Source organism: Agelaius phoeniceus, chromosome 7 (genome assembly GCF_051311805.1).
Source record: "Agelaius phoeniceus isolate bAgePho1 chromosome 7, bAgePho1.hap1, whole genome shotgun sequence".
Lineage (NCBI taxonomy): Eukaryota > Metazoa > Chordata > Aves > Passeriformes > Icteridae > Agelaius > Agelaius phoeniceus.
The window spans coordinates 34,824,682-34,845,617 of record NC_135271.1 but is presented as its reverse complement, the minus strand read 5'-3'; the positions used below and the strand labels follow the sequence as shown (position 1 = coordinate 34,845,617).

The window sequence follows — 20,936 nt, the reverse complement described above, 5'->3', positions numbered from 1 at the left end:
AAACAGAGATGCTGTTCTGGGAAAAGCTACCATCAGTAAAGGTCCCTACTTAGGGTATCAGATCCCACCTATCAGCACCTAATGTAACAGGTCCATTTCTGCCCACCCCCACAGGGAGCTTCAACTGCATCAAAACATCACACACAGTTCCATCTTTGCTCCTCACTGGGCAGGAGAAGAGACTATGAAATTAGCAAAGCCCTGGCCAGGCAGCAGCATTTTCTGAGGCACATTTAACTCTGTAGGAGAGTTGAGACAAGGTAAAGCTCTATTTGGGGAAGAACATAGAGGCAGCCACTCCCACCTCTACAGCCACACCAACAACAGCTCCTGAGACAGGTAAGCCTCTGAGGGCCTGTGCAGCCAGTAAGCAGCGTGCTGGGGCTGAAAGGCCACAGGATGCCCACATAAGGGCAACAGTCAAAGGAGAACGCCACAACCTGTATCTGGTGTCAGTCTAATCCTGTTTAAAATTGCTCTTTTGTTGCTCCTTGGAAGAAAGTGGAGAAGATTAGCCTAGCATCCCATTCACACCCACCCTGAACAGGACAGGGAGAATGGCCTAAATCCAGTGAGATGTTAGGGAACCCTCAAGGCAGCAGCAAAGCTAGTATGGAAGCCCTTAGAAAGACATTACACCACTGCAAAAGAATGAAACAAGGAAAACATGACAATTCAATAAATATAAGCTTTTATTACAATAGAAAATAGTAAAACTCATGTTAAAATAGACTCTTGCTCTTGGACTTCTCAGAAAAAGCTTAAGCCTTGCTTATTCTTGTTGGTGCCCATCAAGGTCCTGCCCCCTAAACAATGAGCAACTCATTTCTGTGCTGAGAACCTCGAGGCTCCTTCCTCCCAGTGACAGTGAAAGACTACAGCAGCAGACTGAGCCATGCCCCATCAGGCACAGAGGCAAGGGCTCTCTGTGGGGTTGTGTACAACATGCTTCATCCCCTTGTGCAATCAGGCTCCAGTTTGAAGCAGGTAGCTTTAGGGAAACCATGGACAAGAAGGAGGGAGAGGAAAAAAAAAATCATCAGCATATAATGATAGCTGTCCTGAAACAGCTAAGAAGGCAGCAAATGCATCTGCCAGAATTGGCACCTGACTGCCTTTGTGTACCTTACACACTATTACAAGGAACACGCTCCACCTTCTCCTTGGGTGTCCAATCCAGTGCAAATAATTGACTGTGCAGTCTGAACCATCGTGTGCTCCCCTCTTACTCACCAGAAGGGGCCAGGGACAAGAGTAGAGTGGAAAACAGAGGCCACAGGACAGCAAGGTCAGATGGAGTGGGAGACACTTGTGCACCACTGCTGGCACAGCAGCACTTGGCTGCAAGTCCCGCCTGCTCCAGCCAGCAGGCTCACTCCAGTGCCTCATGCACAGCCTTCCGGAGCTCGATTGAGAACATCTCCTCCCAGGGCCCGCGGATCCACTCCACCAGCTCCACCAGGAGCTCAGGGCACTCTGTGCGGATGTGCCACGTGCTCTCCAGCTTCAGTACCTGGCAGGGAGGAAAGGCAGGCAGGTGAATGAGCAGACTGGCCTGACAGGCACCAATCAGCCCTGAGCCACCATCCCCCAGCACAGCTGCCGGCTCCTCCTAATTCCTCTGTGACCTCCTCGACCCTCTCTGCTGCCAGCAGCCGAGTGTCCCTTGCAAGACTTTCCACTGTGCTCCCCTGGCTCTGTGGTACAAGGCCCTGGGTTAGGATGGGAGATGACAGCCCCAAGACACTCTTGCAGGAACAGGATCTGAGCACAGTCAGCCCCCAGCACCCTGACCCCATGAGCACGTCCCGCTCACCTCATCGTAAAGCATCAGCTTGATGTCACAAGGACAGAGGCGATAGGTGATGATATTGCTAATACTGGTGATTGGCTGCTTCTCCTTCAATTGCATGTTGCTCCTAGGAGGCATTTCTGCCTCATGGTCTTCATCCAAGGAGGGCTGCACTTGCCACTGGTGATTCTCCTCCAGCAGAAATAGCATGCTTCGGGTACTCAGCAGGGTCACAGGAAAAGCAGATGCCCCTAAAAGGATATGAGGGAATAAGAAATGCTTTGCTGAGAGCCTGAGTCACCACAGAACCAGCTTTGCTCTCCATTCCTCCCCTAGGGAAATCCTTTACAGCAGCAGTAACTTGGGTGAATGACTTTATCCAGTTTCCTGACTGAAGAGAGGACCAGGGTACTGAAATGTGGCTGGGCTTGAACAGCTTATCCAAGGTTGTTGCAGGAGCATGCACATGAAAGACAGTGCCCAGCAAGGCTTGTCCAGCCCATGCCCCCAAGTGAGGCAGGAAGAGTCACCTGAGTCCTTTGACCTCTTAAACAACATTTTACTACTCCTTAGTTAAAATTTGACATCTGCAACTCAAAGCCTGCCTTTTTTGGCCTGGATTTGGCCTGGATCTTGTCCAGCCCATGCCCTCAAGTGAGGCAGGAAGAGTCACCTGAGTCCTTTGACCTCTTAAACAACATTTTACTACTCCTTAGTTAAAATTTGACATCTGCAACTCAAAGCCTGCCTTTTTTGGCCTGGATTTGTCTGGCTGCAGATATCTGATGGGTGGAACAGAGAGCACACACATAAAGTTTAATACCAAGCTGGGATGTGTCATAAATATGACAGGAAGTAAAGTAGTTTTGATAAACTTTAGGCAACATAAATATAATCCAGCTATTTCAGTTGATGCAAATTAAAAGCACTACAACTTGGGAATAAGTTAGATGCACAGTAATAGAAAACCATTAGCAAAACTGGCTGAGGTCACAGGGGATCACAAGCTGATGCAGCAGTATGTTGCTTTACTCATCACATCTCACTCTTGGGAATTAGTAGGACTATCAAAAAGGGGATTTTAATTAATCCTGTCCACTTGGTAATGAGATCTCAGCTGGAACTGTGTCCAGTTTTGGGCACCATACTCTGAAAGAGGAGAAAGCTGCAGAGTGAAAAAAATGCACTGTAAGTTCTCCCTCTCACATACTATTTGTTCAGCTTGAGGATAGCAATAAACATACTTCCCACAGATTCCTTCTGATCCTCACTCTCCCATGCCTCCCCAATGGCCAATGGTGACCAGGGGTGCAAAAGCTTAGCAAATTGGTCAGAATGTGATTAAGAGCCAGGTTGCTTTTTTTCAGTGTCCCAAGCTATGACGACACTGGAACTGTTCACTGAAGACTCAAACCCCAAATTTAACACATCTGTCCCTCAGCAAGGCCTGGAACAAGACTTGAAGGGCTCCAGCAGGCTCCTCCTGTACTATCATCTCAGGTTCTGGACACCTACTTCTGTTTTCTCAAATGAAGAAGCCTTTCAGCAACTCAGACAAACCATCTGTTTTTATGACTCCTCATCTTTCCCTCAGATCAGGGCAATGATCCAGCCCTCAGATAATCTCTAGCTTCTCAAGCTGTCACCAAAACTGGTGTGCAGGACCAGCTGCTCCCTAGAGCTTAGACTTCCATGTAGAAAAGGACTGGGAGATTTGCTGGATGAACAGAAGTATGCTGCTATTCTACACAACCCAACACTAGAAAAGACCCTCACCCATGCCCCCATCCAATTTCACTGCTGGAAAAAAGGCACAGCTCTTTTCCCCCAGACTGTGCACTAAAATCACAAGCATGTAAGCAGACAGCACAATGTGTAGGACATCTGGCTACTGAGATCTCCTGTACCTTGGATCAGGTATGCCAGCAGGTAGAAGAAACAAGTGTCAGCTGCAGCTGCAGAATCTGTGGTCTTGGAGTCTAGCAGAGGCCTGGAGGAGATACAACATTGGGCTGATAAGGAAGCAATCTGTTTCCAGTCTAGGCTTGCTGTGAACTAGCTACTGTTCCCAGTCCTCCCAGTGAAGGGAAGGACCCATATCTCCCAGATAATGCAAAGTCCTCCTTCTCCTGGTCCTCTGACTACACCTTGCCAGCCAGGAGCCAAATGTTTCTTGCAAGTAAGAAGGCCTCTCACTTTTACTCCCTCCATTATACCCTGGTTCCTCCAGAAGAGCTGAAGTTGCCCTGCCTGGCTCAGCCCATGACACCCCTCTGCCTGCTTGCCCTCTGTGCAGCAGGCACTTGAGACAGCTGCCTTAAACCACTAACATAGGCCTGGCTGCAACTCCAGTAGTGCCTCCTTCTGTGCTACCCCCAATGCTTCCCAGGGTCTGCTGGACAAGCAGACATCCCTTTCTACCTCAATCCAAACCTCTCACAGGCTCTTACCATAGCCAATGCTGGGGATTCATTTCCACAGTGGGGATTTCCTTCACCTTACTCCTGTGCTTAGCAGGCAGTTCTTGCATGAGATCTAAAGAGGGGGAGAAGGCAGGTGTCTTTTATTGCAAACCCAAGGGCAGTACATAACAGTTCAGGACACTTCTCTACTGTTCAGAGAGGTGTTCCAAGTTATGATGGCAGTGAGATTCTCTCCCAGCTCTTTGTCTGACCTGTTAAGAAGTTTAGTTCCAACATCTATTCAACAATAGCTGTTCCCCAAGAACAAATCTTTCAAATCCTCTCCCCCATGTCCCTACAGCTCTACTCTTACCTGTCAGGGTCTGCAGGAACTGGTCACAGCAGCTTTGGTTCCGGATCAGCAGATTGTAGGAAGTTTTTGGGTTCTCAAACTCCATTCGCAAGGTCTGGTGGCAGAGTCCCACTTCCAGATGAGAAATATCAGACAGGTAGTGAGAGTCATTCTTCTTCAGCCAGTCTGCAGGTTGTCCCCTAATCACAGAGCACAGCCCTCAGCTGCAGCAGGCTGCCCCATCTCCTCTCCCACTGCAGCAGGGGGTTTGCCAGAAGAGCCTGCACATGTCACCAGCCCTCCAGGGTAAGGGCAGCAAGGCTGGCACAGGCTGGCACTACCCAGCACTCACACACTTGCTGCAGGGTCCTCACCTGATAGCTCCAGTGACTTCCAGCACGTAAATCTTGAGGTCAGAAGCAACCAGGATTGAGAGGAACTCTCCTGGCCGGCCAAACTTCACCATGACCACCTAGAGCACACAGAGGGTCGGTCACAGCTTTGGCCTGCCCCTTAACAGCTCATCCACAGAAAGGCCAGACTCAAAGACACTTCAGCTCCCTTCACACCGCACAGTCTCTGAGACGCCACCTCAGTGCAGAACTCGCAGGGTGGCAGGAGGGACAGCAGAAGAGCTGTAGGAGTGGTGCTGTGGGAGCTCACCTTGAGGAAGCACTGGAACTCCTCAGCATTCTCCTCAAAAACTTCCATGTCCAGGTAGAGCTTCAGGCGATGATCCACTGAGCGGAAGTCCCTCGTGTTCAGGACACTGTTTACAGCTGAGGAGAGCAAAGGGCAGCAATGACACTGTCCCCTGGCCAGGGCCTGCCCGAGCATGCAGACAGGCACCTGGGCACAGTGTCACCCCCTCTGCACACCTGCTTCCATCAAGTCTCTCCTCAAGACAAAGGGCCAAACCTGTGGGCTTTACAGGCCACAGGTCTCCATGTGGAGATAAAAGAGGAATTAATTGCTCCAACACTTGCTTTTTTTTTTTCAGATATACAAAGCTTTGGTCTAAGTCAGATTCAAAATGTCTTGGCTGTTTAGTCACAGAAGGACACTGCTTTGCTGCTAGATTTGGCAGGAGGACAATTCTTTATCACAAAGCCAGAAAGATAGTTCTTATTTCAGCTGGTGTCAGCTCAGGTCAACTTTTTAACTGGCTTTGATTGTGGCAAGGTTAAAGAGGCCTGAGGAAGACACCAATAAAACTGCTAAAGAGTATAATTAGGTTTGTCATGAAATTGTATAACCAAAAAATTTATACAACAGCCACAGTACTGCCCAAGAGTTCACACTTCCCAGCAGAGCCTGTTCTCCACCAGAAATGCTACACTAATCAACCACTCCTCACCAGGAACTTTCCATAGGCTCAGTTTTAAATTGGGACCTTGCAATTTGACCCCAGAAAAGAGACTGCCTTATTTCTCATACTTCAACTGTACAAGACTGAACATAGCAACCTTAAAACTGTGATTCTACACAGTCTCCTCTTCTGAGGCACAGCAGTCTTGAAGGACTGGGGGAGACCTCTATAGATCAAGAAAACAACAGGTTGTAAATCAGAACTACACTCAGCTGCAGTAGTCACTTGCTGGGCTAGACTAGATAACCTCCACAGCTCCTTTCCAACTTGTATTCTGTAAATCACAAGCTGCTACCCAGGCAAAGGCAGTCTGCTACATCAGAAATCCAAGGTCATTCAGAAAAATAATTTGTGGACCTCCTGTCTTGCATGACAGCTCTCACACAGCCAGCATGCAGTCTCTTGGACAGGTTTTGTCATCTGAAGGTCACAAAAAAAGTGAGGAAAGCACAAGCAACTCTAGATCCACAAACCAGAGCCTCCTTCTAGCACACCAGCCTCACACTGCACTTAAGCCAAAGAATAAACAGAGAGGAATTGTGCACACTATTCTCCAAAGGTAATGCTCCAGCTGGCAGCTCATGGATGCCACAGGAACCTAGTCTGTCCATAACTGAGCAATGCAGCTTCCAGAGCAAGACCCTATTACTCAGAGTCTAAGCACTAATAGGTATTAGGAGCTGACTCACTTTTCCTACCTTCAGGCATGAGGATTTAACAGCGAGGGGAATGAAAATCTCTGCTCATAAGAACCGTATGTTTATGGCTGCTCATACTTGATGTCCCCCTTCCCCATTAAACAGGAGAAAGTCTACCATGCAAGCACCAGTGATAAAACCAGCAACAAGCTGTCAACACCCCTAAACCCTGCACAGCTTCCTCATACTCACAAGGACTGAGATTCCATGTTTCCTCGGACTCAGAGTTCACAGAGAGCGAGGAAGGCGTGGGCCCCCGAGAAGTGCTGTAACGGCAGCTTCCCACCAGGCTGCCCCCATTGGTGTCCGGGTGGCTGAGGGACAAGGACTGGCTCTTCACACCCTGCTCCTTCCCAGAGCCAGCCTCTGATCCATGGCAGGTGGGATGAGGAGTGCTGCCAGGCTCAGGCTCAGCGCTCAGCTCCGGGCTCCTGCCGCTGTTGCTGGTGTCTATCTCCGAGCTGTCCTCCCCACCAATGTAGAACTTCCCGCTCTCAGTGGCCAGGACAGACGTTTCCTCTGGGCCCTCCTGCTGGCTGCCTCCCTCCAGCACGGAGTCTGACAGGTCCTCACTCGTGCTGTCGGCACCGGGCGGCAGAGGTGTGCTGGAGCACTCCTCTGAAGGCAGAATGACCACGTGGTCACTGGAACAACTGGGACAGGCTATGGGCTCACCAGCTGCTGCAGGACCTGTGAAAGATTTTGTCAGGTATAAAGAAAAGGCAGAACAGCTCTCCCCAGCAAGATTTTACTTACCCCACCCCCTCTGCAAACCATGAACCCTCCCTTTTCAAAGTAGAGAATAGTTACAGTCTGACTTGAGCAGCTTGTTGATCAACTTGTTCAGAAGGATATCCTACATACCTCCCCTCACAAATCAGCTGGAAATTCTGGATCAGTGCCACATGAAATAGTTCTGCTCAGATTTAGGGCAGCCCAGTGTGTGCTGTGGTTGCAACTGAAACTGTACCAGGGCTTTGTCTTGTGACTTTCCTCCACTTCATATCTGCAAGTGCCCACATAACCTCAGAAGCCCAAGCTCATGACCACTCAATCCAATCTTCCTTAGCCACCTCCATCCCCAGCATGCTGTGTCCCTTCCCCAGCTGTCCTCATCCCTTCTGACACTGATTCCTGTTGCTCCCTTCACCCATACCAGAACAGACTCCCAGCTGGATCATGGGATTCCCATTAATCTGGCAGGGACAAGAAAGTATCCTGGGGTGGAGAAAAGTGCTGCAGCCAGGACAGCACTTCTGTGTTCAATGCAGTACTTCAATCCCAGGATACTTTCTCAAAACAGCATCTTCTCAGCTATGGCACTCCCCACTTGGAATATACTGAGCTTAATAAACTGAGCTTCAAAAAACACAGCAATCACAAGATGCCTACACAGGAATAGCCACATCTCAGCTGAAATACCACATCTAGTTTTAAACACCCAAAGAAAAGCGTGGACAAATGGGAAAAAGTACAAAGACTAGCAAGAAACTGAATGTATGAGATATGACTGACAAGCAAATTATCTAGAGAATTGACCTTATTTAGTCTAGAGGACAGAAACCAGGAAAAGTTGCCAGGGGAGAACAATGGCCCTCAAGTACAAAGAAAGAAATAAATTGCTCCTCCGAAGTGGCAGCAAGAGTGGGCTTAAGATCACAGACAGGGAGACTTAGATTAGGGTTCTGGTTTTCTAGTTTTCTGATGTCTAACAGCCAAAGTTTTACCTGAAATACTGATGCAGATTCCCTGGAAGCTTCCATTAGCAAAAGCTCTTTAGAACAAATAAAGTCTCTGTGGCAGAACCGACTACATGACCTTTAAGTCCTCTGCCAGACTTCAGTTTCCAGCACCCTTGTGTTCCCCCAGGCCACTCAGCACAGGAGTGATGTTTGCTTAACCTTAAACCAGTGGTTTATTCCTGCTAGGAAACAAGGCAGGCTTTTCTGAGTCCAAGAAGGCCAAGTGAGAGTTCATCCCACAATAGGTTTTAAACTCCAGTACAGACAACACATCTCCTATACATTTCATGCTCTGCACCACAGCTGCCACCCTGGAAGTCCGCCTGGGCATTAATTAGCAAACATACCCTCTTCTGGGCACTACAGCCTACCTTGACCTGGGGCAACTAGAGTCTCCAGGATTTTGGTGTCTCCTAGCTCTGAAGAATAGGAACCTTGATGCCAAGGGGGCAGGGACTGTGAAAACTCCTGCTTGCATTTCAGGCACTGGAGCTTCATGGATCCCTTCTCTTGGTCCTGATTTCGCCGATTCTCCTCAACAGCTGGGGACAACACTTCAAGGATACGCTATAAATAGCAGCACAGGGAAAAGGATCAAGCTTCTGACACCAGCAAGTCTTTTCACATGCCTCACTACAGCATTTCAGAGTGTAAGGGGTGCAAGATTATTTCCCAGCTGTGCAAGACTTGCCAAGGGCATGGAGCTTCACTGCAGAAGACCAAGACAACCTGTTTTTGCAAGTCTGTGCCTGATAGCTACATACTGACAGGCTCCCTCTGGAACTCTGATCTCAAAGGTCCCATCTATTTGTGTCTTGTCTCTAACAACTTGTTCAAATGTACTTAAATGGTATCTTGAGAGAAATTATAGAATGAGAGACCAGAGTCCCTACAGCAGCTGTGGACATAGCACAGACATTTACTGTCCAGAGGACCAAGCACAGGCCAGCACATCACTCAGCACTCACAAAAAATTACATTGCATATACACAAGTAATGATCACTAGCTTGACTACAAAGTTTTCATCCCAAGAGGGAGGAAACTGCAAGACTCTCTCCTTGAGAGCAATGTTTATGCTACAGGAGCTCCACTGCCCATGGCCATGCTCACAGGGCCCTCCACAGGTCACCTGTGCAGAAGAAGAAATCCCTACAAGCCAGCCACGGGCAGCAGGTGTTCACGTGCTCTGAGAACAGCAGCCCTGTGCTGGCTGGAAGAGTTCAGTGCCTTGCAGTAACAGTGCTCCCTGCCCAAGCCCCCACCTGCAGACACTGCTCCGGGCAGTCGTCAAGCACCACATATCTGCGCTTCTGCCGGTCCTTGCGGATGTAGCTGAAGTGCAACGTGAGCACAGGGAAAACTCGCTCCAGGTCCTGCAGGAGACAGAAAACACCCTTTCTAGGATGAGGGAGAAGCTTTCACAGACTACATTTGCTTGCAAAAGGCTGAAACATGGCCATACAAGAACTTAATTTAGTGAGTCCTAAGCATCCCTCCACAGCTGATAGCATTTGGGAGTCTGGTAAAATGGGCAGAAATAAATAAACAAATATAAAGCTAGTGAGTGCTGACAAGACTTGCATTGAGTGCTTGAAAAATTGCATGAGTGCTTGAAACTTACAACAGTAACTCTCAAGGCCTAGAACAAAGCATTTCAAACAAAACACCTTTTTCATAAAGGTATTTCAGAAGAATATCAAACCACAAACATTCAAAAAGGCACAAGGACAGGGTATAAAAATGAGTTGGAGCTTTTAGAGAAAACAGAATTAGAGAAACCTGTGAACATGTCTGTATGCAGACTGAATGTTAAAATCTTACCACATGGAAAAAGGGATTTCCAGACTCCCTTTCTAAAGAACCACAAAAACCAAAGAGGGCTGGTAATGCTAAAGTGTGCACCTAGAGCAGATGGCACACTGCCCACTGAGCTGCCAGACTAGACTCTGTGCTGCTCTAGAAACAATGCAATCCACAGAGTCCTCCAAACCCAAGGTGATATCCCAGTGAGGAATGGATGGGAAGGAGATCTCCATTTCATTTAAGTTCCTCTTGAGAAGTCTCTCATTCCTCTACACCAGAACAACTCCAGCCATTGTCTTTAAATCCCAGCTTTGGAACAGATTTGATGCTGGCTTCTGCTGCATTACCACAGGTAGTCTAAGCAATACAGGTGCCATTAGATTGGGTTGAAGGGATGCTTAATGAGGCTTTGCAGGAGCTAGGAAAAGACCTGCGGGATTCTTGACAGGAGCCCAAATCCAGAATGCTGGCATACACAGGGAGTAAGATGACAGAGACTCACAGAAAAGTGTAACTCACCATCCTCTTCCAGGTCAACTCAGAGGTCTCTACATTCTTCAGGCATTTCAGCTCCAGCTTGTGGAGGACTCTGGCAGCCTTCAGTTCCACCTCAATCACATGCTTAGCTGTGACTCGCAGGAAGATCCACTCTGGCTCTGGGTCCCCTTCTCCTTCTATTTGGCTCACCAGCACTGGCTGGCACAGGTCCACTGCCAAACAAGACACGATACAGGTCAGTACATGCAGTATGCCTTCAGTCCTGCTGGACCTAGGTGCTTAGCATTCCCACAATACTGGGCACCATGGTACAGCTTCAGAGACAAATCACATTTGATTGATCTATTTTGTTGTCATCCAAGCCCTTAAAAACAGCAGTGAAAGGACCTGTTTACCTTCTACCTTCTCGTCTTCTTCCTCTCCAAGCATTAGCTCATCTGCCTCCTCTTCTCCTCTCGGTTCTCCTTCCATAGGCTCATCCAGCTGTACTTCAGGCTCTTCCTCCTTTGCAGTGTCATCCAAAGGAAGAGAGGATCCTTCTTCCTGGGATACTTGGGGCTTTCCTTGCTCTGGGTCAGAGCTCTCACTCTGCAGGTCCATTGCAGCAGGTCTGCCTGCGATCTCCTCTGCAGAGCGGCTGCGGGACATGACGGGCACTTGGTCACGCTCCTCCAGGTGTCGCTTGTACTGCAGCCAGTCGGCACCAAAGCGATCCCTGAAGCTGGCCAGGCGCTTCATCTCCTTCTGATGCTCTAGGACCAGACCTGCAAAGAGAAAACTTGGGAAGTATGAAGGTAGTCACCAGGCCAGAGCACCCTTACTGTGGGCAGTTTAGCTGCTATGTTATTAAGGAAGACAACAAGGCTCACCAGCAGAGAGGGGTAGTGCCTGGGGCTCGTGTTCTGTGTCACTTGGCTCAGAAATACTTGCTCTGCGCACTTTGACTTTTCCCTGGAAAAAGCCAGGATAAAAGTAGTTGTGAGGAACTAGAACAATGAAAACAGCACCTGATGAGGGGCTCTACCAAGCTGAAGGGTTTATAGCTGTTACAGTGTAGAGACAAACCCTGAAACACTTGTGAGGGTATATGAAGATTAATATTAAAGCCCTTTCCTAACACACAGCAGTGTAGAGGCTCATTAACCATGCATTCAGTACCAGACCACATCTCACTGCAGGAGGCTTCACATCAAGGCATCCCCTTCACCCAACATGCCAGCTACATGGCTAAGAAGCTATGTCAGTCCCAGACCTTGCTTTTCTTTCGAGGGACCCTGATGGCCACATTCTCTGATGGGGACTGGCTGTCGCTGAAGTCTGCAGCACAGGAGCTCTCCAGGGCACTGCGGTCCAGTGCAGTCTTCTCTGAGGTAGAAGTGTGGATGGACTGGGACACACTTTGCACAAGTCTTGGAAGGTGCTAAAGCAAGAAAAACAGAGTATTTCCAGCTGAGTGCAAAGGGCAGACAAGTTAACCAAGCCACAACTCAAGCTGACAGCTTTCCTGCTCCTCACCCCAAGCTTTCACCATCTCAAAGCACTGACAATAGATCCTGCCTGATTGATTGGATTGTTTATTACAACCACTCTCATTTACCTCAATCTCTGCCTTTCTTAAAAACAGCAGATGGGAAACTGATAACTATTTTGCTGACATGTAGTTCAAGTGTCAAGTACCATACAGGACCTGAAGAGGAAACAGGCAAGGCTCCAAGTCCTGCAAGGCTATATAAGCCAGAATAAATTACACTGGCCAGTTCCAGCAATTATTAGGAATTAGCATGAATAGAGACAAAATGATCTGTGTCAAAGTCAAGGTAGCCCATAAAGATTTAACAGGACACATGACAATGCAAAAACCTGTCAGAGATCCCAGTCCCAAAGCCAGTAAGATCAGTTTTTAACAATTATACTTACCATTAGGTCTGAGGAAGAGAGTGGCTCCCCGTCCAAGAAGAACTGTAATTAGAGACCCATTTGCAGTCAGATTCCATTTGGCTGGCACATACTCAGGACAACTTCTGCTGACTCCTACTTCCCTTCAGGCCACCCTAGGGTTGGGATCCCTGGCAAAAAAACTGCAAAGAAACAACCCTGTTCCTGCCTATCCACCACTCCTTTAGTTGTAGCTACCTAACAGCATGTAAGGCCAGAAGGGACCTTGTGGTTTTCCTGTTTACAGACTTTATAACTTCCAGAAACTTATCCAAGACAGTTCGCGGAAGAGGTACAATGGATTATTCTACAACAACTCAAATTGTTTTGAAAGGTACTCACTTTCACATCAAAGCCTTTATCCTACTTCTAGCCTGACTCCACATAGCTTCCAGTAATTTGAGCTCAGTGAAAGCTTTTTCCAAGAGGCAGTTTGAAGACAATGAATCCAGCCATTTGCCACTGATATGAACGGCAGACCAGCTCTGGAACACCTCTGACCCTTAGCAAGTAAGTTTATTCTTCTAAATTGCCAAAACACTGGATTTGCTGGCTTCTTTATTTGAAATCAGATTACCAAGAACTGACCTAAGCACTGGAGTGTAAGGGAACAGTAATGACACCTGACTGAGAGCAGAGTGAAGGAGACAAAGAGGTGGCCATGGCTGCCAAAGTAGCACATACTTTGGTAAGGTGGGCAAAGACGGTGAGTTCCTTCTTTGCACAGTTCAGCTACATCGTTACTATCTAGCATGAACAAAGATCCATCAGTGAGCAAAACTGAAGAAGTAGACAGTGAAGCCATATTAAGACTTGAAGTGTTGCAAACCAGAGATCAGTATTCAACTCTGTGCTGGCCAGCACATCACTTAAAAATTTAAGGTTAAACTACTCTATTGCAGGTAAAAAAAAAAAAAAAAAAAAAAAGAAGCAACCACTGTTGCACAGTGTTGATCACCACTGTTACACAGCTGGAATAAATTTGCAAGTGTCTTTTCCCTCATTTGCCCCTAGTGTTAGAACACCCTATGCCTTCAACAGCAGGGGCAGAAGGCAGGTGGCTAATACTCACATTGGAGAAGGCTGCCCTGGGAGACACATGGACAAGGGCTGCAGATCGGTGATTTTGATGGAACCATATTGGGTTTCCCTCCAAATGCAGCTGGGAGAGGGAAACACAAGTTGTTACTAGAAGCAATATTCTCTACCCCAGTCTATCCTGCCTGCAGGCTCCAGTCTTTCTCTCTGCTTCAAGAAATATCCTTGCAGTGGAACAGTTATCAAGCCAGGAGAGGACTAGGCTTTTAAAATGATTCCTGAAATTAGTTCAGCAAATAGAGAAGCAGATTAGAGTACTTCCTACTCATAACATAAATCATTGAGTTTTTTTCACTAATTGACTCTGAGAAGTGTTGGAAGAACAGTCCTGTGCAGGCCCAGAGAAGCTGTAGATGTCCCATCCCTGGAGGTGCTCAAGGCCAGTTTGGATGCGGCTTTGAGCAACCTGGTCTAGTGGGAGGTGTGTCCTTGCTCAGGGCAGGAAGGTTGTAACTAGATCTTTGAGATCCCTACCAACCAAAACCACTCTCTGATTCTATGATCTTCTTTCACAAGCACTATAGTGACTGCCATGCTCCTTCAGACTTCTCTGAACACATAAACCCACAACAGGATTATGGGAGGATCTTTACTGAACTTGACAATGTTAAAATCAGAGGATGAGCAAGGAAGTGGGGATGAATATATGAAAAAAGGTTAGCTTGAGGAAGGGTTACTAAAAATGAAGGCTGAAACACAGGTGTCTATGTAAGGCTCCCCCATCAGTTTCCTGCAATAAAACTAAATGCTCAAGAGTTGAACTTATCTTTCAAAACTCTCTGGTTACTACAAAGTCTCCATCTTGCACACCCTGACCATGAAATCCCTAATTTACCAGCCCATCAGGCTTTATGCTTACTTTTTTTAAACAGTGCAGAGTGGACAATGGTGCCAGCTGGGCATGTTCCAGCAGCAGGTTATAGGCCACATCCAGGTGCTGCAGATTCACAAGCTGTTCCACCCCTGTGAACAAAGCAAGAAGCCATCAGCATGCTAAACAAATTAACTTAGGAACCTTCCCCAAAACTGAACCCTAGTCTAAATAGTTGTGCCCAAGATTTCAAGTTCTGTTTGTTCCCAAGGACAACGGGAAAGCTTCAAACTCAGAAATGCTTCTCCCTTGTGGGCTCACCATTGATGCTGTCGAGCTCATTGTTGCGCAGGATCAGAGTCACCAGCTTGGACCGGCTGAAGATGCCAAGGTTTGGCACCTTGGACAGGAAGTTGTATGCCAGATTGAGGTATTCTAGCTCTGTGAGGGTCTGTTCAGAGAGAAGAGCAGCATTGGATCAGTTGGGACCTTATCTCAAAGCCTGGACCTGAACTCAAGGCAGGGCACTAGCTTCTACCATTTTTTTCATCCCAACAAGGTGAACCAACAAGTGAGTTTCTTTAGACTGTTTCTGCAGGAAGAGTTTGATGTTCACATTGGGAGTGGTTTGTTTAGGGGCACTCAGTGTCATCTGACTGCTTTACAGAATTTGCCAGGAGCACCTTTCTCTTTCCTCACCAACTTCGATGGAGCATAGGAAAGGACTGGACATCCTGCCTCAGCAAAAGGAGTGAACTACCCAAATAAACCCTTTCTTACCTTTGTAAAGAAGATGGGCAATGATACATTGTGAGCCCCACCAACACCAGGAAAAGCTGTTTCATAGCTTTCCTTCAAAGAAGCAGATCCAGCCCAGTAAAGCATGGATTTCACTGCTGTTCCCCAGAAACACACATGCCATTTTGATGGACTATTCCTTTTCTAGAGTAACTGACTGGTTTCTGAGAGCAGGAAGTAAATGCTGCTGGCAGTTTGAACAAACTGAACAGTAAGCTTCTATAGCCCCATGCCTGGCTACATAATTCTCACCTGCTGCACAGATTACAGCAAAGTCTTGGCCACAGTGGAGTGCCCACCCTGTGAGGGGCTGTACACACAGAGCACCCTGTGTGTATCAGTGCATTTACCACTCAGCCATGCTGGGCTGCCAAGTGACAACTAGAGCTAACTCTCTGTCTTAGAGGTGAGGAACACTGCCTTCCCTGCCTCAGTGGCACTACGACTGCACACACAGGCAATGGTTTTCAGGCTGCAAGCACAAGCTCTAAGCCACACCACATCTGTCATTTATTTTATTGTACGTCACCTAGTAGGAACGTGATGTCAATGATTACAGAATTTTAGCAGTATCCTCTGCACAGGAGGAAACTCTGCTGGTCAGCCCAAAATACTCACCGTTAAATAGTGTTCACAATCCTGGATCTTGTTGTGACTCAAATCCAAGACCCTCAGAGCATTCAATAATTGCTGAGGGACAAAAAGATACTAGATCAGATCCTACAACTGTCTCTGTTACAGCATGAAAAGCCTCTCCTGCTGGGAGAGGCCAGCAAAATTAACACTGCCCGCTTCCTCCCACCCAGACCTAGCAGCATCAGTACCAGAAGGCCTGGCTCTTGGCTGTGATCATCTCCTCTCTTCTCCTCAGCCATGCAGGAAGGATGCCCCACTCACCAGTGAGTCATCCAAGGCAGTGATTGAGTTATAGCTGAAGTTCACAGTCTGCAGTTCCAACCACGGGAGAGCACAGCTCAGATCTCCACCGCATGCTGAAATTATTTCCTAGGAGAAAGAGAGGAGCCATATCTTGGTGAGTACTAGCTGTTAAAAGCAGATGAACACAGGAGAAGGGTCTAGATGGTTGACATACTGTGCTTTACAGACCTTGTTTTGCTTAGAGAGGCAGTGACTTTTATGTCCCTAATTCAAGTATTTGGAGGTGATGGGAATCCCATGGCCAGATATTTAGAAAGAAGGGAGATGCTTTTGTTTCCTATTCTGAAGTGGCAATAGTTAACCTAATCTGTTAGATTTCTTAGGCTCAGAACACTGAGCACAAAGATTCATGCTAACAAAATCATTTTCAGGCCTCCCTCAAACAAAAGCAAGATACACACTTGTATCTTAACAGATAAAAAGCTCTGAAAGCACTCCCTACCATGAGCTCCTGCTCTCCAGCAGGTGTCTGCTTCCACATCCCACAGAGAAGCCCAGAGGCCCATGGCCAGCACAGCCCATGCTACTCAGCTCTTCGTGGCTGGAGCTTGCCTTCACATCTCAGAAATGTGCTGGGTAGCAGCGTAGGTAAGACACTGGGGCACAGAATTTCCTCTGACAATAAGCTCTAAAAAGGCTGCTGAGGTACAATGACATAAACCTTGACCAGCTGCAGTCCTTGAATGTGGAAACAGCCATATATGCAGAGCTGTCAGACCTAGCTGGTACAAATGTTGTCTAGAGCCAGAAATTCTCAAGAAGCTAAAGAGAAGATTACAGAGCACATGTGCTTGCAAGCAGGGAATCCTTCAACACTGCTTGAGACAGGAGAAGGGAGATGAAGCCATACACAACATGGATGAATAAAAGGGCTAACACCATCTTCTACATCTTCCCTGTGTGAAGAGCTGTAGGATGAAGACAGCCTTTCTCTTGCAATTTTCCCCATGAGCTGTGTGGACACTCACCTCCAGTGTACTGATACATTTGCAGCAGGTTAGAGATTCCAGCTGAGAATAGACAAATCGCAGTCCCCGGAGGCAGTGTGGAGGGACAGACCTCAACTGCAGCAGTGATGAGAAAGTAAGAACAACATACATTAAAATATTACAGTGGTGGAGCGGATCCAAGTTTTAACCCAAGCAAGTGTTGCAGGAGTTTAGTCTTAGCTTTCCAGGGAAGCCACAAAAGCCTACCCAGTTTTTAGGAGTAGAGGCATTCTGCAACCACAAAACTAGCCAAGAAAACCCAAACAGCAAGACTCAAAACCACTCTTGCCATCTCTACTTACTTCCAGATGCCGGAGGGACTTGAAAGGGAAGATCTTCACAGCAGATTGCAAAACACAGTTTGGAACATGAACAAGCTGGAGAAATTAGAAAAGAAGTCTCATGTCAAGCTTGATTTGTGCTGCATTACCACTTTCCTGATGCACCAACTGGAACACCTTGAACAGGCTGTCCCTCCAGCTCGGGTAATCCCTTAAAAGCTCTCTCCCAGTGCTGGTAGTGGCGCTGTCCACTGTTTCCCTGGATCCATAGTACAACAGAGGTCACAGAGAATAGCATGTTAGCAAGTGTGGTCTGCCGGCCCACAGAGCTCCACTTCATCTCCCCTGCCCACATGGCTACATCACTTTCAGCACTTTCAGTGAAGCTGGATTCTTCATCAGCCACAACCAGCAAATCTACTAAAGACAAAACTAACTGCTGGAGGTATGTTTATCAAGCAGCTGAGTAGAACTAGCACTCTGGTGGGAGGTGTGCATGTACATTTCACCACAAGAGGCCAAATAAAGCAAATCACAAGCAGATACAATGGAAAACAGAGTTGGTCTCCAAGGCACTGTTAGTGTTAGACTGAGGTGCCTGCAAACCTCCTCTTTGTATTCTGTAGTTCAGCACAGGGCAGTTAGGCTGTGTCCATGCACCATAAAGCAGCTTATTAAAACTACCTTCTTAGGCTTTCTAGCACATAAACAGTATTTCTGGCTGCTACTGAAAGTGAGTAATGAAACAGTTACCACTTCCACTGTGGACAGCAAAGTACAACCAGAAAGACCATCTCTGCTAGTTACATATACATTCACACAGAAGTGACTCATCAGATGCCAAACAGACATCCTAAGGCCTCATCACCACTACTGCATCCACAGCTACAGCCCTGCCAGGAATGAATCACTGCCCACTGCCTGCCAGCACTAATGCTGCATGTTGAACAAGAGCATTTGTAAGGGGAGCTTGCACTGGCAAGCTTTAATGACCAGTTCTAGCAAAGTTTATTTCAGATGCCATTCTTGCTGTGTGTCTTGATCATCTCCTCTCCCTCCACTGTCTTAAAAATCTGTCAGGCTGATATAAATTATTAACTTCTCTAAGTAAACAGTTACCAGACATTAATGGGCAGAGGCTTCTTTAGAGGCTTGTTCCAGAGAGAGCACATTTTCCAGTGAACAGGAGCACTCACCACAACATCCCTCTGATTGCAGTGTCCCTCCCTGCCTCCTCCTGCCAGGAGACCCAAGTTTCTCCACAGACTCTGGGCCCCACTCACTACACTGTTACAAAATCCTCCCTACAACATTCTGATACTGCTCCACTCTCACAGGGAAAACAAGTTTTTAAAGACACCACAGATTTTAGTGCTCAGCTGCAATACCTTTTGAGCCCCACTGCAGAACCCAAAACAGCTGCTAATGCCTCTTCCCCCTTTCAGGCTTCTTTTACCTCTTCTACCCACCCAGCATGTCTCAGTGCTGAGCAGAATCATGTGCAGCATCATTGCGCATGCCACCTTTCAAAAACCTTTAGGAAGAAGTTCTTGATCTGCAGTTATATCTTTATTACAGCCTCTTTACTACAGCCTATTTATTGTTAAAATTAATGAGGATACGTTACTAGAAATATCCCGTGCTGTGAAACAGATCAACCAGAACCACTGCCCAGGCTGCCGAAGTAAGCAGCAGCCTCAGAGTGTGCACAGCATCTGACCCCTCTGCTCAAGTTCCCTGGCTCTGCTGCCTTGAGCACATCAATCATCACTCCAGGAGCACTCAGCTGTGCTCAGGTGCCAGATACTGCCTGAATTGCTCAAGCCCTTCAGGAAATAATCATTTCCCCAACAATGACAACACCTTACCAAGGTCAGAACTTAATTAACTCCTGTTGCCCCCGTTTTTAACTCCGAGAAACTTTCTGCTGAGTTGCACGGCTGACCCTAGGTAAGCAGCTATAGACTATCCTGCTAAGCGACGACTCCACTCCAGAGCCCTGGGAGAGCCCTGTGACCCACGGGGCCCCCACGGGGACAATGGGCACCAGAGGAGGCAGCTCTGAGGCTGTGCCTGCCACCTCCCCTGCCCGGCCCTGCCCGGCCCTGCCCGGCCCTGCCCGGCCCCGCTGTGTACGGACCTTCAGAGAGTGAGTCTTCTGCAGGACGTCGAAGAGGAACTGCGCCTGGAGGATGGCGGCTGTCTCGGCGGGGTGCGAGGGTAGCGCCACGAAGCCCCGGTTCTGGTTGCGGGAGCCCAGGTGCTGTTCGAAGACCTGCGTGAGGTGCTGCAGGGTGGAGGTGAGCAGCGTCAGCGTGCTGGAGCCGTCCAGGACGAGGTCCCCTGCAGGACAGGGAAGGGACGGGCCAGGCCGTGAGTGCCCACACACCGGGGGCACTGACGCGACCCGGCCCGGCGGGGCCCGCGGCGGCCGCCACTCACCGGCGTCCTGCAGCAGCCGCGCCAGGCCGCGCACCAGCGTCTCGGCCGCCGCCATCTGCAGCGGGGAGGCCGAGGCAACCCCGGCCCGGCCCGGTTCGGCACGGCCCGGCCCGGCCGGTCCCGCCGCCGCTCCTCCGCTCTTCCGCGTTGCCGCCGAGGCGCGCCCTTCCGCCGCACCAGCGAGGCGGCCGCCGCTCACATCCGGTTGCCATGGAGCCCGCCCCAGCGTCCCCCTCCCGCTCGGCGGGGCCCTTGCCCCCCGGCCCCCGCCCCGCCGCCGCCCCGCGCCGCCGCCCCGCAGCCCCCCCGGTAAGCGGCGGAGGCCCGGCAGCGGCGGCGGTCGGCGCGGAGCGGGCCGGGCCGGCGGGAGGCCGGGGAGCAGCGCCGCCCGCCGCCAGCGCGGCGCGGCACGGCACGTGTCGGGCGGAGCGCGGCGGCGGGGCCGGGGCGCGGCGCGGCGGCGGCGGGCGGCTCTCCTGCTCCGGCGGTGCGAGGTACGGGCCGGAGGGAGGGGGGAGGGGGTGGGTTGTACCTGCGCTGCTGCCCCGGCTGCAGCAGCTCCGCCTGGCTGCCCTGCCCCGGCCCGTCTGCGGAGCGCTCCGGTGCTGCACGGTGCGTGGCGCGGTGCGGGTGGCTGCCGGTGCGGGGCATGGTGCATGGCACGGCACGGTGCGGGGCGGTGCATGGCACGGGGCACGGCACGGCACGGCTCGGCACGCAGCGCGGTGCTCGGGGCTGGATGCGGCGCGGCTTGGAGCAGTCCCGCGCTCCGCACCGTACGGGCTTGCAAGGCTCGGCACGGCACGGACGTGGTGCAGTGACCCCGGTGGCTGTCTGTCTGTGTCCCTTTCCTTCCCCAACTGTACGTGTGTCTGTCAGAGCCGTCCGTACGTCCAGTGGAGGGGTGGCTTATTGTTACTGTCTGGTGTTGGCACTTCGTTCTGGAGTGGATTTTGTTCCGTGTGTTCGTTTGTGTGTCTGTGGAC

General features: G+C 49.3%; 2 protein-coding genes across 6 annotated transcripts in view; one reads left to right on the top strand and one right to left on the bottom strand.

Annotated features, from left to right (window-relative positions):
• Positions 1 to 674: 674 nt before the first annotated feature.
• STK11IP (serine/threonine kinase 11 interacting protein) lies at positions 675 to 20,635 on the bottom strand. 2 transcript variants are annotated; one of them, XR_013183081.1, is made up of 25 exons: positions 19,951 to 20,635; positions 19,649 to 19,851; positions 17,530 to 17,604; positions 17,207 to 17,302; positions 16,197 to 16,304; positions 15,918 to 15,989; positions 14,823 to 14,952; positions 14,550 to 14,653; positions 13,665 to 13,754; positions 12,575 to 12,616; positions 11,910 to 12,077; positions 11,527 to 11,608; positions 11,053 to 11,421; positions 10,679 to 10,869; positions 9,619 to 9,729; positions 8,727 to 8,922; positions 6,806 to 7,303; positions 5,210 to 5,325; positions 4,921 to 5,018; positions 4,568 to 4,746; positions 4,243 to 4,327; positions 3,700 to 3,782; positions 1,817 to 2,043; positions 1,234 to 1,513; positions 675 to 991 (listed from the first exon to the last, which is right to left on the bottom strand). XR_013183081.1 is itself a non-coding variant. In XM_054636292.2 (24 exons), the coding sequence occupies exons 1-24, from the start codon at positions 20,633 to 20,635 to the stop codon at positions 1,373 to 1,375; spliced, it is 4,149 nt and encodes a 1,382-aa protein (XP_054492267.2). In that variant the 3' UTR covers positions 675 to 1,372. The 2 variants fall into 2 exon arrangements, 1 of the variants encoding a protein (XP_054492267.2); XM_054636292.2 differs by having other exon boundaries at positions 675 to 1,513.
• Positions 20,307 to 20,936, top strand: part of SLC4A3 (solute carrier family 4 member 3) — a 33,802-nt gene continuing 33,172 nt past the window's right edge. For 2 of the 4 annotated variants that reach the window (XM_077181525.1, XM_077181524.1), the window contains exon 1: positions 20,328 to 20,444. The gene's annotated coding sequence lies outside the window, so the exon portion shown is untranslated. Of the gene's footprint in view, positions 20,445 to 20,470; positions 20,563 to 20,936 lie in introns of those variants that run through there. The other 2 variants (XM_054636509.2, XM_077181523.1) reach the window with 2 other exon arrangements.